The sequence below is a fragment of the Camelus bactrianus genome, chromosome X (assembly GCF_048773025.1).
Source record: "Camelus bactrianus isolate YW-2024 breed Bactrian camel chromosome X, ASM4877302v1, whole genome shotgun sequence".
Classification (NCBI taxonomy): Eukaryota; Metazoa; Chordata; class Mammalia; order Artiodactyla; family Camelidae; genus Camelus; species Camelus bactrianus.
The window spans coordinates 64,303,240-64,317,756 of NC_133575.1; the positions used below are offsets into that span (position 1 = coordinate 64,303,240).

The 14,517-nt window shown below is 34.5% G+C and overlaps 1 protein-coding gene across 4 annotated transcripts in view; it reads right to left on the bottom strand.

The window, feature by feature from the left end:
* The window catches only part of LOC105065497 (charged multivesicular body protein 1B2), a 33,626-nt gene that overhangs the window by 3,833 nt on the left and 15,276 nt on the right, over positions 1–14,517 (bottom strand). For 3 of the 4 annotated variants that reach the window (XM_045513387.2, XM_074358901.1, XM_074358900.1), the window contains exons 2-7: positions 13,664–13,761; positions 5,321–5,467; positions 4,863–4,931; positions 4,680–4,787; positions 3,674–3,786; positions 1,352–1,395 (exon numbers count right to left, since the gene is read on the bottom strand). In XM_045513387.2, the coding sequence (XP_045369343.1) occupies positions 1,352–1,395; positions 3,674–3,786; positions 4,680–4,787; positions 4,863–4,931; positions 5,321–5,467; positions 13,664–13,761 (579 nt within the window). The remainder of the gene's footprint in view (positions 1–1,351; positions 1,396–3,673; positions 3,787–4,679; positions 4,788–4,862; positions 4,932–5,320; positions 5,468–13,663; positions 13,762–14,517) is intronic. The other variant, XM_010950582.3, reaches the window with a different exon arrangement.

Consider the following 14,517-nt stretch of genomic DNA (forward strand, 5'->3'; position numbering starts at 1 on the left):
ACTGGGGGGAGGGGTGATACTGGTATCCTGTGGGTAGAGGCCAGGGATGCTGTTAAATATTCTACAATACATAAGACAGCCCCTGGGATTATCTAGCCCAAAATGTCAATAGTGTCGAGGTTGAGAAATTCTACTCTAAATCTTATCAAAAAGTTTTCTACTGAACTTGATTTCCACTGAGGGTTGGCAAGGCTGTAATACGGCAATACTTATTTTATAAGATCTCCCCATCTGTATTTTCAAGCCCAATCTTCTTCGTCTTTGGTAGAAACAGAAACAAGTCCTTAGCCTCATATTACTAAAACAGTCTTCTGACACATGCCTTGGTCTTTTTTACAATACTTAAAAATCACCTTTCTTACTACCTCCCTGTTGGTATATGGGCTATGTCAGGATACTAAAAAACAAAATAGTGTACAACTTAACCTCCAGCCCTGTTCTCAAATAATGTAAACCTGGTTTATTAACCTCGGTTTTAATTCACTAATGATAGATACATTAGTGATCTAAAGAGCTGATAAACTTAACTGTTCATTCCAATTAAGCATTAATTTAGACACGAATAATACTCATCAACTCTATTTTCCAGGTGTCTTCAAATCTTCTCTTCTCAGGAGAAAAGAGTACAAAATCTCTTTCAATCTATTACTCTACCTTTGAAGATAAAGCATAAAACTTTAGTATCACTCAGTCTTAATCTCTATCTTTGAAAAAAATTTTATTCTTTACTATAATGTTCTCTTGAACTAAATAATATACCAGAGAAAACTGATACGACTTCTGTAGCATACAAGTCGTTCCCCTCTAACATGAAGGGCCTAAAATAAATAGCCTCTTAACAGACACCCTATTTCTAATAGCAGTACCACAAAAGGTGCCAATTATTTACTTAAAAAAAAAAAACAAATAACCATCTGTAATAATGAAATGTTGCCATCTTTTGAACCCCTTGGACATTTTGCACATATTGCTCAGTTTGCAGGACTCAAACTGGGCTTAAGACTTAATGGCCTGATCATAGTAGAATTCTTTTGGAAGATCCTAGTTTTAAAAAAGTAATCATTTGCTATATGCTGAACACAGAAGGTACTGAAGAAATTTTAAACACTCCTTCCTCCCTCAATCACCTTCCTCAATTTCTTATCACACAATAATTGAATCTATCTCCAGAGATTTTTAAGAAAATACTAGGATGATTTGAAAAAAGTTATATTTTTATGAGCTTGACAAGTTGCTGGATGATTGTTCCAAAGGCCCTTCCAGCACTAAATTCTAGGGTCAAAACCTAACTCTGACCACTGGTGTAGTTATTAAATCAACATTATCTAATAGCACTTGAATAATTTCTTACCCAGCTTCATCTGCCATTTCTTGAAGCAGCATATCCACTTGGTTCTAGAACAAGAAAATAAGAATTTGTATTTAAATGATATTTGCTTGTTGGGTAGTTTTTGTTTCTAATTTAGCTTCAAAAAGGGGGAACTGGTCTACAATTTTTAGAAGAAAGCTTTTTTAAAAAAGTATTTTTTTTACCACCAGAGGGAGCTGAATTATCTCAGAAAATGATTTATTTCTGAATAATGCTAAATTATAGCCTTAAACTATGAGGTTACATGAAAAATATTAGCAGTGATATTCACATTATAATTTGAATCTGGGTAATGTAGCTCTCCAAGGGAGTGAAGCAATTTATAAAGCTCTGTTCTAACCCACTTTGCTTGTATTTAAAATGTAACAGATTTAAATTTTAATCATAACTGTTCTTTCTGCTAGTTGATGCAAATTTGATATTAAGAATTACTCTTTTAAAAATATCTAGAGATGAATAAAATATAATTACTGAGATATTCACTATAATATAGGAGTTCTCAGGAAATAGAGTCTGATTAAAAAAAAACCTTGTTTTTAACTTAGTTAAAATATTTTGAACATACAGGTGTGAGTTCTAAGATGTAGTCACAGCTGTATCACTAACATGGTACATGATTTTACACAAATCACTAATAATGCTGTTGGGTCTTAGTTTCTCTTATTCTCTTTCATTCACTTTCAAAATATTTCCAAAATACAAAGGAAGTCCAGAAAATAATAGATCAAATACTTATGTGCTTAGATAAAATATCAAATACTTAGATCATTTTGTTTTTACCTCATATCTAAAATAACAATATTTGTATTTTTCAAATTCACTTAAATGGCATTATACTATGTATACTTATTATTCTGCAACCTGCTTTTTTCATTTAACCTAATAAAATCTAGTTATATTGAGATCTAGAAATCTAGTTCATTAACTTTCACTGCTGTATATTACTGCAATAAAGAAATATTCCCAATTTTATTTTTCTATTTTATTTATGGACATTTAGACAGAACATTCTCATATAGAAGTATGTTTATACACACGTAGGGGATTTTTTGTGTATAAATTTGGAAGTAGAAGGACTAGGTTACAGGTTACATGCATTTTCATATACTCTGATTTATTAAAAAATATTAATTGTGCACCTACTTTATGCCAGATATCATTTTAAGTGCTGGGGATGCATCAATAAACAACAGTGCTAAAAATCCCTGCCTTTGTTAAGCTTACATTCTAGTGTGTGCATGTGAAAGGGGTGGGAGCAGATAAAACTTTTTCTAAAAAATTATGTGGTGTATTAAGTGATATGTACACTAGACAAAAATAAAGCAGGGATGGCAGATAGGGAGTATGGCACATGGTGGGCGTGCCATTTGCTTTACTTTTAAGTAGGATGGTCAGAAAAGACCTCACTGAGAAAATGACGTTGGAACAAAGAACTGAAGGAGGTAGGGGAGCCAGCAATGAGAATGCTTACAAAACAGGAGGAAGAAGACTCAGGCAGAGGAACCTGTGAGTGGAATGACTTTGAAGAAGAAATGTACTTGGTGTGTTTGACAAATAACAAGGAGGCCAAGTACCTGAGTAGAGTGATGAGTAAACATAGGTGATAAGGTCAGAGAAGCAGGGTGAGACAGATCCTAAAATGACACTATAGGCCATTGTAAAGATTTTGGCTTTTATAAATTGAAGGAGATGTAGAGCCACTGAAGGGTTTTGAGCAGGAGAATGACATGATCTGAACTATTTTAACAGGATTACTCTGACTGCTATGTTAAGAACGAACTGCAGATATTACCACATTTCTTCTCCACAGTGAATATGCCAATTTAATTCTAATTATTCATTAGCATGGTATAAGAATTTGGGCATCTAAGCATGTTCAACCAGATCCCTCTCCATTTCTGCTGTAAGTTTTGGCTGACTCTTTATGAAGAATGTTTTGTACATATTTGAAGGTCCCCAGAACCTAGCACAATACCTGAAGCAGGAGAAGGTGCTCAGCAAATGTTAGATGAATGAATCTCAAGATTTTTCAGAGTTATAAGGCATTTAGATATCATCAAATCCAACCCATACATTTTACAGCTATGGAAACTGAGACCCAACGTAGTGAGTATTTTAAGGTCACAAACTTAATTAGTGGCAGACTATGGATTAGATCAAGTGTCCTGATTATAAGTCATTTTTCTAATTCATTTGTGTTTTCCTGAATTTGACCATAAAATTACCTGGAAATCACCTACGGTGCTTGAGTAAGAGACAGAAACTCTAGAACAGCACTTCTCAAAATCAGTGCACAAAAATCACCTGGTAATCATGTTAAAATGATTCTGATTCAATGTATCTGTGGACAGGGTCTGAATTTCTGCAATCCTAATGAGCTCCCAGATGATACAGATGTTCCTGATTCTTGCACCACACTTTGGGGAGAAAGGATTTAGAGTAGGTATTAAAGTAATGGCTAAATATAAGCTCACTATAAGACATACACATTAATTCTTTCTTTCTTAACTCTAAAACCAGAACATAGCTTTTTCTCTTATTTACCTCAGTGAAAGGCATCATCTGCAGTAAAATTTTGATGGATGGCTATTGATTTTTTCCTAACCTATTTTGTAAATTATATTTTTCCATATTATCATCTGAAGTAGTGAAAACAAGTTCTTTGTTTACTTAATTAACCATATGATAGGCACTGGGATCAAAAACAGTGATAATGAAATTAATTGGCTATATGAATACTTAAGTTTCACAAAAACTTTGTTTCTGGCTTGTGTGACATCCAAACTAGTTTCAAATTTTAATGTTCTCTGTGCCATGTCTCTAAGTTGCAAATTCAACAACATCCTAGAAAAAACCCTAGTTTTCTGAAAATAATTGATCTTATAATTTATTATTTGTTCACCTGTGGCTTGTGCATAAATAACATACCGAAAGAGCAGGCAGAGAGCAGAATGCTTGCAAATGAGATGAATTAGCTGAGGCTTAGGATAATATTTAATACCCACTGGCCTCAGTTAGCCTCTAGTGCCATGCCTTCATCAGTAAGACCCACTAGCAGTAAGGTAGAATCAAGTTCTAGACCCTCTAGACATGTGACCTATTATGATTCTTAGAATGTCAAAACAAGATAGGAAATACTGTCTTCCAACATGTCCTCAGAGATCCTGGGTCAGAGCATAATTTCCTACTTGCATTTTGGGGATACATCATGTTTACTTAACACTCTAGAGATGATTTAGGCTCACAAAGCCATTATATTTTGAAGTTGGGTAATTTAAAAAGTTATTTTAAGTAGAGAAACTATTCTTACTTGTGGTGTTGTTAGGGTTGTAGTACTACTCATTGTGTCTTCCATTTGTTGTGTTTGAACATCCAGTGTTTCAAATTGCTGTTCAAATTTGTCCATCAGGGCAGAAATCTGCAAAAATAAATATAGTCATAAGGAAAAACTTACACTGAAAAGATTCTAGCAGAACATCATTTTTTTTTTTACCTTTTCAAGGTTCATACTTCTCAACGTAGCATCCATAGACTTAACTACACCTGCCATGGACTTGGTTACCTATTGGGAGTTAAAAAAAAAAAAGACTGAGAATCCTATAATATAAGCAATCTCAAAATTTATGTAGTCTCTTAAATAAATTACTTGTAGATCATCTTATAAATTTATCTACCATTTCCTTAACAGTAAAAATGCAGTATGTATTTCTAGTGTAGGCATTGACTTTTATCTTTGACTCTTCATTAGAAGACAACTAATCAGACCCTAGCTGAAAAGCCACTGCCAAAATAATTTTCTTCACTAAGCATTTTGATTATGCCTCCCCTGCCCTATAAAAGCCTTACCAACACCCTGTAGCACCTTTCAATAGATTTAGATTTCTGACAGCTCTTAATACCTTCAATAATTTAAATCAAGAGTTCCTATTATTTACAGATATTAAGGTTTACCTTGCCCATTGTTACTGCAGTTTGAACTCTGGCTGCCACAGCATCAACCCTAGCACTCATTCTCAAGAAATTAATTGCTTGGTTCTTCTGGCGGATTGCATTTTCAGCATGTATTCTTGCAACTTCTGTATTACCTTTCTGAATGGCCTGTTTTAAATATAGGAAAAGTAAATAGTGAAGACAAAGACCAAAAGTAAATATTGGTGAAGAAAGGGACCAAAAGTACAGAAATTTTAAAAAAGAGGAAAACCCCAATTAACATATTTTAATAATATTTAAGAGCTTTTAGAATTAGTTTTTTAGGAAATAAAAGGAGAATCTATAATTTTTAAATTTTTTATTTATGATTAGAAGATATATGCTCATTAACATTTTAAGAAATTCGAATCTAAAGTTTAAAATATTTCCCATAATCACTGAGCCATTACCACTATTAATATTTTAGTGTAAAGTATTCCAAGTACATAAACCTATTTACTAGAATGTAAATTACAAAAGTACATGCATAAGAGTATATTGTTTTCTCACCTAGTTAAGGAAAGATTTTCAATTAAGTCAATAAATAGATAACTACATCATCATTTCTAAAGGCTGTGTTGTATGGATGCACCATTAATCAGGACTTTCCTTGTGTGTGGTACAAACACTATACCGATAGTACATAAAATGATTTTAGATGTTACACAGACATAAGTACTTCATTTTAATTATGCATTCATTTAAATGTATATTTCAAATGGATGTAACTAGCATAGATCCATGCTTCCTGCTATACTGTAATAGGCATGGCCAGGTATAAAGTTAAAAGTCTATTTAAAGAAAAATATTAAATAGTTCAGATGGTACACCAGTATAGCAAAACTGATACAACACAGAAGCAACTGAAATTAGAGAACATGGATCAATAAGATATCTGATTGCTGGGTATTTAATTTACTTCCAATTATTCAATAATACAAAAACCAATGTGATAAATATATTAGTACATGTAAACTCAACACTTTCCAAGGTTTTATTCTCCTGGTTAACATCCATAACCACACACAGTTATAATTTTTTTTCTTGTGATGAGAACTTTTAAGATCTACTCTCTTAGCAACTTTCAATATACAATACAGTATTATTAAGTATAGTTACCATGCTGTACATTATATCCCCAGGACTTATTTTATAACTAGAAGTTTGTACCTTTCGACCATCTTCACCCATTTCACACATTCCCTCATCTCACAGACTCGCCCATTTCCTTCTTCCAACAACCACAAATCTGTCCTCTTTATTCATGAGTGTTTTTTTTTAAGATTCCACATAAGTTAGATCACATGGCATTTGACTTTCTCTGTCTGACTTATTTCACTTGGCATAACACCCTCAAGGTCCATCCATGTTGGTGCAAATGGCAAGATTTCCTTCCTTTTATGGGTGAATAATATTCACTTTATATACATATATATATATATATATATATATATATATATATATATATACACACACACATACACACACATACATACATAAATATATATACATATATGTACATATTCTATATTTTATTTTTCCACTCATCCATCGATGGACAACAGGTTGTTTCCATGTCTTGGCTATTATAAATAATGCTGCAATGAACATGGGGGTGCATGTATTTCTTTGAGTTTAGTGATTTTCTTTCCTTTAAATACCCAGAAGTGTAACTGCTGGACCATATGGTAGGTTCTAATTTTCATTTTTTGAGGAACCTCTATACTATTTTCCATAGTGGCTACACCAATTTATATCCCTACCAACAGTGCATAAGAGTTCCCTTTTTTCCACATCCTCTCCAACACTTGTTGCTTCTTGTCTTTTTGATGACAGCTATTCTAACAAGTGTGAGGTGGTATCTCATTGTGCTTTTGATTTCCACTTGTCTGATGATGAGTGATGATGAGAACATTTTCATGTACCTGTTGGTGATTTGTAATTTTTTTAAAAATGTCTATTTAAATGTCTGTGCATTTTTTAATCAGATTTTTTCCTATTGAGTTGTATGAGTTCATTACATATTTCACATATAAACCCCTTATCTGATTGATGTATGATTTGCAAATATTTTGTCCCATTCAATAGGTTGCTTTTTAAATTTTTTAATAGTTCCCATTGCTCTGCAGAAGCTTTTTACTTTGATGCAGCCACATTTGTTTATCTTTGCTTTTGTTGCCTTTGTTTATGGTGTCAATTCCAAAAATTCATTGTCAAGACCAGTGTCAAGGAGATTTACCACCTATGTTTTCTCCTAGAGTTTTATGGCTGCAGGTCTTGAGATCAAATCTTTAACTCATTTTGAGATAATTGTTGCATATGCTGTAAGACAGTGGTCTAGCTTCATTCTTTTGCAATATGGCTGTCCAGTTTTCCCAACATCATTTACTGAAGAGACTGTTCTTTCCCCACTGTATATTCTAGGCTTGTTTGTTGCAAATAAATTACCATATATGTGTGGGTAATTTCTGATTTCTCTATTCTGTTCCACTGATCTGTGTGTCTATTTTTATGTCAATACCGTGCTGTTTCACTTAACTATAGCTTTGTAATAATAGTTTGAAATCAGGAAGCATGATGTCTTCAGCTTTGTTCTTCTTTCTCAAGGTTGCTTTGAATATTCAGTCTTTTGTAGTTTCATATAAATTTTAGGATTGTTTGTTCTATTTCTGTAAAAAAATGCCATTGGTTTCTTGACAGGGATTTCACTGAATCTGTAGATTGCTTAGGGGAGTATGGACATTTTAGCAATATTAATTGCTGTGATCCATGAGCATGGAATCTCTTTCCATTTATTTGCATCTTCTTCAATTTCTTTCATCAGTGTTTTATAGTCTTATGTGTAGTCTTTCATCTTCTTGGTTAAATTTTCCTAGGTATTTTACTTTTTTGATGCAATTGGAAATGGGATTGTTTTCTTTTTTACTTCTAGTTTTATTGAGATGTAATTGATATACAGCACTGTATTAAGTTTAAGGTATATAGCATAATGATTTGACTCCATACTTCAAGAAATGTTTTACCACAATAAGTTTAGTAAATATCCATCATCTCATATAGATACAAAATTAAAGAAATAGAAAAAATATTTTTTCCTTGTGATGAAAATTCTTAGGATTGTTTTCTTTATTTCTTTTTAATAGTTTGTTATTGATTACAGAAACACAACCGATTTTTGTGTATTGATTTTGTGTCCTGTAACTTTACTGAATTTGTTTATTCTAACAGTATTTTTGATGGGGTATTCTGTATATACTATCATGGGTTTTCTATATATAGTATCATGTTATCTGCTAATAGAGACAGCTTTACTTCTTTCTTCCTGATGTGGATGCCTTTTATTTCTTTTTCTTGCCTAACTGCTCTGGCTAGGACTTCCAGCAGTATGTGGAATAAGAGCAGTGAAAGTGGGCATCCCTGTCTTGTTCTTGATCTTAAGGAATATCTTTTAGCTTTTCCTCCTTGAGTATGTTAGCTGTGGGCTTCTCATATATGGCTTTCATTATGTTGACGTACATTCCCTCTATATCCACTTTGTTGAGAGTTGTTAACATGAATAGATGTTGAATTTTGTCAAATGCTTTTTCTGCATTTATTGAAATATGATTTTTATCTTTCATTTTGTTTATGTGGATAGCACACTGATGATTTGTGGATGTTGATCCATCCTTGCATCCCTGAAAAAAATCCCATTTAATCATAGTCTCTGATTAAATAAATTCTGTTTAATCCACATAAATCCCCTTTAATCAAATGCACTGTTGCATTTGTCTTTTAATGCCTTTCAAAGCATTGTTGAATTTGGTTGCTACTATTTCGTTGAGGATTTTTGCATTTATGTTCATCAAGGATATTGGCCTGTGTTTTTTCTTGTAGTTTCTGTGTCTCATTTTGGTATTAGGGCAATGCTGGCCTTATTAAGTGAGTTTGGATGTGTCCCCCTCCTCTTTTACTTTTTGGATGAGTGAGTTTGAGGTTGGTATTACAGTTGACCCTTGAACAACTTGGGGGCTAGGGGTGCAAACCCCCCATGTAGTCAAAAACCAATATATAACTTTATAGTTGGCCTTTGTATCTGCAGTTCTACATCTGCAGACTCCACAACCTTGGATACTTGCAGTACAGTAGTATGTATTTGTTAAAAAATTGTGTATAAGTGGACCTGTGAAATTCAAATCAGGGTTGTTCAAGGGTCAACTGTAATTCCTTTTTTTTTTATAATTCTTTAAATGTTTGGTATAAATCACCATTAAAACCATCTCATCCTGGACTTTGTTTATTGGAAATCTGCATATTTTAGTACTGCTGTACTTGCCTGAGATTTGAAAATTCAAAAATTATTTTTAGATTATTTCTAATTTCCTCAAGATACAAAAATGTTAGATCTTTTTTATATTTTCTCTCTCCTTGCAATAGTTGGGCCTATACTTTTAGAAAAGCATGATGATAATAAATCAATTTTAAGTTTACCTCTTCTTCTAACTCAGCCTAACTACTTTTATCTCCTCTTCTGAAAGTTTTTTTCCCTTAAAGTTTTCTCTATTAGGAATAGAGATAAAAAACACAAAGTGGGATTTCCAGTCAAGATGGTGTAGTAGGACCACGAGCTCACTTCAACTCGTGACTACAACGAAACCACAAGTGACTGCTAGAGCATCGGAAAACGACTGGAACCTAGCAAAGAAGATCATCTTCAACTGGAAACATAAAGAAGGAACCACAGCAGCATGGCAGGAGGGGCGTGCTCGCAATATAATTGGGCTCCATACTCCCCAGGTGGATGACCCACAAGCTGAAGAATAAACAAGTTGCAGAGGCCCTCCCACAGGAGTGAGAGCTCTAAGCCCCACATCAGGCTCCTCAGCCTGGGGTTCTGGCATTGGGAGGAGGAGGAGACCCCAGGGCATCTGGTTTTGAAGGCCAGCTGGGCTTAGCTCCAGGACCCTCATGGGACTGGGGGAAAAAGAGACTTCATTCTCTTGGGGAGCATACACAGAATCTTGAGGGCACCAGGTCCAAAGGCAGAGGCAGTGATTCCATAGGAACCTGGGCCAGGCCTGCCTGCTGGTATTGGAGGTTTTCCTGGGGACGTAGGGGACTGCTGTGACTCACCCAGGAGACATAAAAGCTGGTGGCACACATTCTGGGAGTGCTCATCTACATGAGCTTTCCTGGAGGCTGACATCTTGATTGGATCATTAGCACCTAGCCGTAGCCCCACCCAACAGCCTGTAGGGAAGCCTCAGGCCAAACAACACAGCCCCACCCATCAGCACACTTCCTAAGCCACAAAGGTCTCTAGATACAGCCCTACCCACCAGAGAGGTCCAGGACCATGCTTCACCCAGCAGTGGGCAGGCACTGGCTCCTCTGCCAGGAAACCTCCATAAGCCTCTAGTCCATCCTCATCCACCAGGGGGTAGATACCAGACATAAGAAAACAACAACCCCAAAGCCTGTGGAAGGAATCCACAGACAGGCCAGACTCTACATTAGGACTGGCTGGACCCTAGCCCTTGGGTGACAAAAGAGGAGTGTACTGCTGGGACGCATAGGACATCTCCCACAGAGGGCCACCTCTCCAAGGTCAAGAAACATAACTATCCACCTAAAAATACAAATAGAAAGATAAACAATATGAGGCAGCAGAGGAGGATCTCCCAGGCCAAGGCACAAGATAAAATCCTAGAAGAAGAAATAAGTGATGAGGAGATAGGCAATTTATCTGAGAAAGAGTTTAAAGTAATGATGACAAATATGTTTAGAGAACTCAAGAGGAGTATAGATGCACAGAGTGAAGTTTTTAGCGAGTTGGAAAATATAAAGAATACCCAGAGTTGAAGAATAAAATCACTGAAATGAATAACACACTAGAAGGAACCAAGAACAGACTAAACGAGGCAGAAGAACGGATAAATGAGCTAGAAGTCAGATTAGTGGAAATCACTACTGCAGAATAGAAAAAAGAGAAAAGAATAAAAAGGAATGAGGATAGTTTGAGAACTCTGGGATAATGTGAAGCACATTAATATTCACATTATAGGGGTCCCAGAAAGGGAAGAGAGAGAGAAAGAAACAGAAAAATTTTGGAAAGATAGTAACTGAAAACTTTCCCAACTTAGGGGAGGAAACAGTCACCCAAGTCCAGGAAGCACAGAGAGTACCACACAGGATCAACCCAAAGAAGAGCACACCAAGGCACATAGTCATCAAATTGACAACAATTAAGGATAAAGAGAAAATATTAAAGTTAGCAAGAGAAAAGTAACAAATAGAGTACCAGGGAACTCCCATAAGGTTATCAGCTGATTTTTCAGCAGAAACTCTACAGGCCAGAAGGGAGTGGCACGATATGTTTAAAATGATGAAAGGGGGAAACTTACAACCAAGAATACTCTATCCAGCAAGGCTCTCGTTCAGATTTGATGGAGAAATCAAAAGCTTCACGGGTAAACAAAAGCTAAAAATTGCAATACTACCAAACCAGCTTTACAACAAATGTTAAATGAACTTCTCTAGTCATCAAACCATAAGAAAAGAGAACAAAAAGAAGAAGGGGAGAAAAAAAGACCTACAAAAGATTGCTTTGGCAGTTCGGGGTTTTTTATGGCTCCATATAAATTTTGGAATTGTTTGTTCCAGTTCTGTGAAAAATGTCGTGAGTATTTTGACAGGAGTTGCAAGATCTGTAGATTGCTTTGGGTAGTGTGGCCATTTTGATAATGTTGATTCTTCCAATCCAAGAGCACAAGATATCTCTCCATTTCTTTGTATCATCTTCAATTTCCCTCATCAGTGTTTTACAGTTTTCAGAGTACAGGTAATCTCCTCGGTTAAGTTTATTTCTAGGTGTTCTGTTGTTTTCGATGCAATGGAAATGTTTATACCAGTTATAAAATTCTGGTTTTTGAAGTGAAAAAAAAAAAGTGAATGAAGGGCTGCAAATGGCAAATTAGCCTTCTTTCTTATGGGTGAGTTGTATTGCATTACATATATATGCTGCATCTTCTTTATCAATTCATCTATTGATGTGCACTTACGATGCTTCCATATCTTGGTAATTATAAACAATGTTGCTGTTAATAACAGGGTGTATGTATCTTTTTGAATTAATTCTTATTTTGTGGTTGGATTTATTCCTTTGATAACTATGTAAGTTTAAAAAGCTAAAGCTCTAAACGTTCTTAGAAACAATGAACGGTACATATACGTAAATTTTAAAAATATGTGCAGTATATTGTGTATATGTATTCATATGCAATACATTGTATATGTGCAGTTAAGTTATAACAATTCTACCTAATAAAATTGAAAAATGAAAAAAAATACACAAAGTGACTCAATTTAAGGGCTGGATATATGCTATTACCAAAGATCTGAGTATCGAAGTTAATAAAATATTAAAAATAGGATACATAAATACACATGTGCAAGCCTGAGTCTGCTGTACGTAGAAAGGTGTACTTACAAGTTTTGCATCTGACTAGCATGTAGGAACTTTGATTTGGGGTGGTTTCCCATCTTTCCTTGAAATGTTAAGTGTGACTCACTGTGCCTGGACTCTTTATACAGACAATATGGTTTATGCCAAACACTGGATTTCCATCTGGGAGACTGGAATTTTGTGTGTGCTAGGCAGAGGATCCCTACATGACTACCAATAAAATCCCTAGACTTATAGTCACAACAGAACTTTCTTGGTAGACAACATTTTACACATGTTGTCATAATTTGCTACTGGAGGAATTAGGCTTGTCCTGTGTGACCTTACTGGGAGAGAACTCTCGGAAGCTTAAGCTTGGATTCCTCCAGACTTCACCCCATGTGCCTTCTCTCTCTGTATCCTTTAGTGTAATATATCATGAGTACAACTATATGCTAAGTCCTATGAATCCTAGCAAATACGCAGGCCACGATATACATTAATGCCATGCACAGTTTATATATAAAACTTTAGAGGCTACAGAAGTTAAAATAAGACAAAAATGTTAAATATTACTGTTACATACAGGCTTTATATTTCTCAGTAACAGTGGTTCTGGCTATAAACCAAAGGACAGTCTTTAGACGTAAGTAACAGAAGAGTAGGATAACAGTACAGTCATACTCTTGTTGTGAGCTATACATACATACATAAGTAGAAATAAAAAAGAGCCATTATTAATTATGTCATAAATAAATTTATTTAAATAGATATTTAGCTTAGAATTCTAAAGCCAGTAATCTTTCTTAAATGTAAAATAAACTGAAACAAACACTCTTCCATGATTAACTGTGCTCATTTCATGAGTTTAAAAAAAAGTAAAAAGATTGAAAATGATTTACCTTTTTAATCTTGGCCTTTTCAGCTTTTTCTTCTTTATCACATTTCTTGGCATTCCTATTAAGTTCTTTTGCAGCAAACTTCAAGTTAAATAGGTGTTCTGAAAATATATGTTAAGGTTAAAATTAAGTCATTTTCCAACCTAACTACCTGAAAACAAGATGTTAAAGTTATAAAACCTATCAGATAAGATTATGTTATTTAAACAAATATTAACAAAGTGTTTGAGGAAACAGAATAATTTTATCTCTTCCACATTTGTTTTCTATTAAAATAAACATAATTAAATTAACAGTGAGGATATTAATTAAAAAAGGAAAAACAGCAACTGTATAGTAGAGAAATCTGGCAGATATCACTTTACCAAGTGATAATATCGCCAGTAATAAGACATTTCAACTTCATTTACCTTCTGAAATAATGAACTTGAGAAAGGTACAGCATTACTTTTACAGTGCTGTTGTCAAAAACATAATCTCAGTCTACTCAAGAGAAAAATCAGGCAGTCCTGAACTGAGAGAGATATTCTACAATATTACTGACCAGTGTTCTCTTCAAATGTCAAGTTCATGAAAAGCAAAGAAAGACTGAAAAACTGTTACAAAATGTAAAAGACTAAGGAGACACACTGACTAAATGCAAGGTGGGATTGGATCCTGAAACAGAAAAAGGACATTAGGGGAAAAACTGGTGAAATCCAAGTAAGATTTGTAGTTTAGTTAGTAATATTGTAGTGATGTGGATTTCCTTTGGTTAATAATTATACTATGTTTATGTAAGATGCCTAACATAAGGAGAAGCGTGGTAAAGGGTATAAAATAATTCTCTGTACTATTTTTGTAATTTCTCTTTAAGT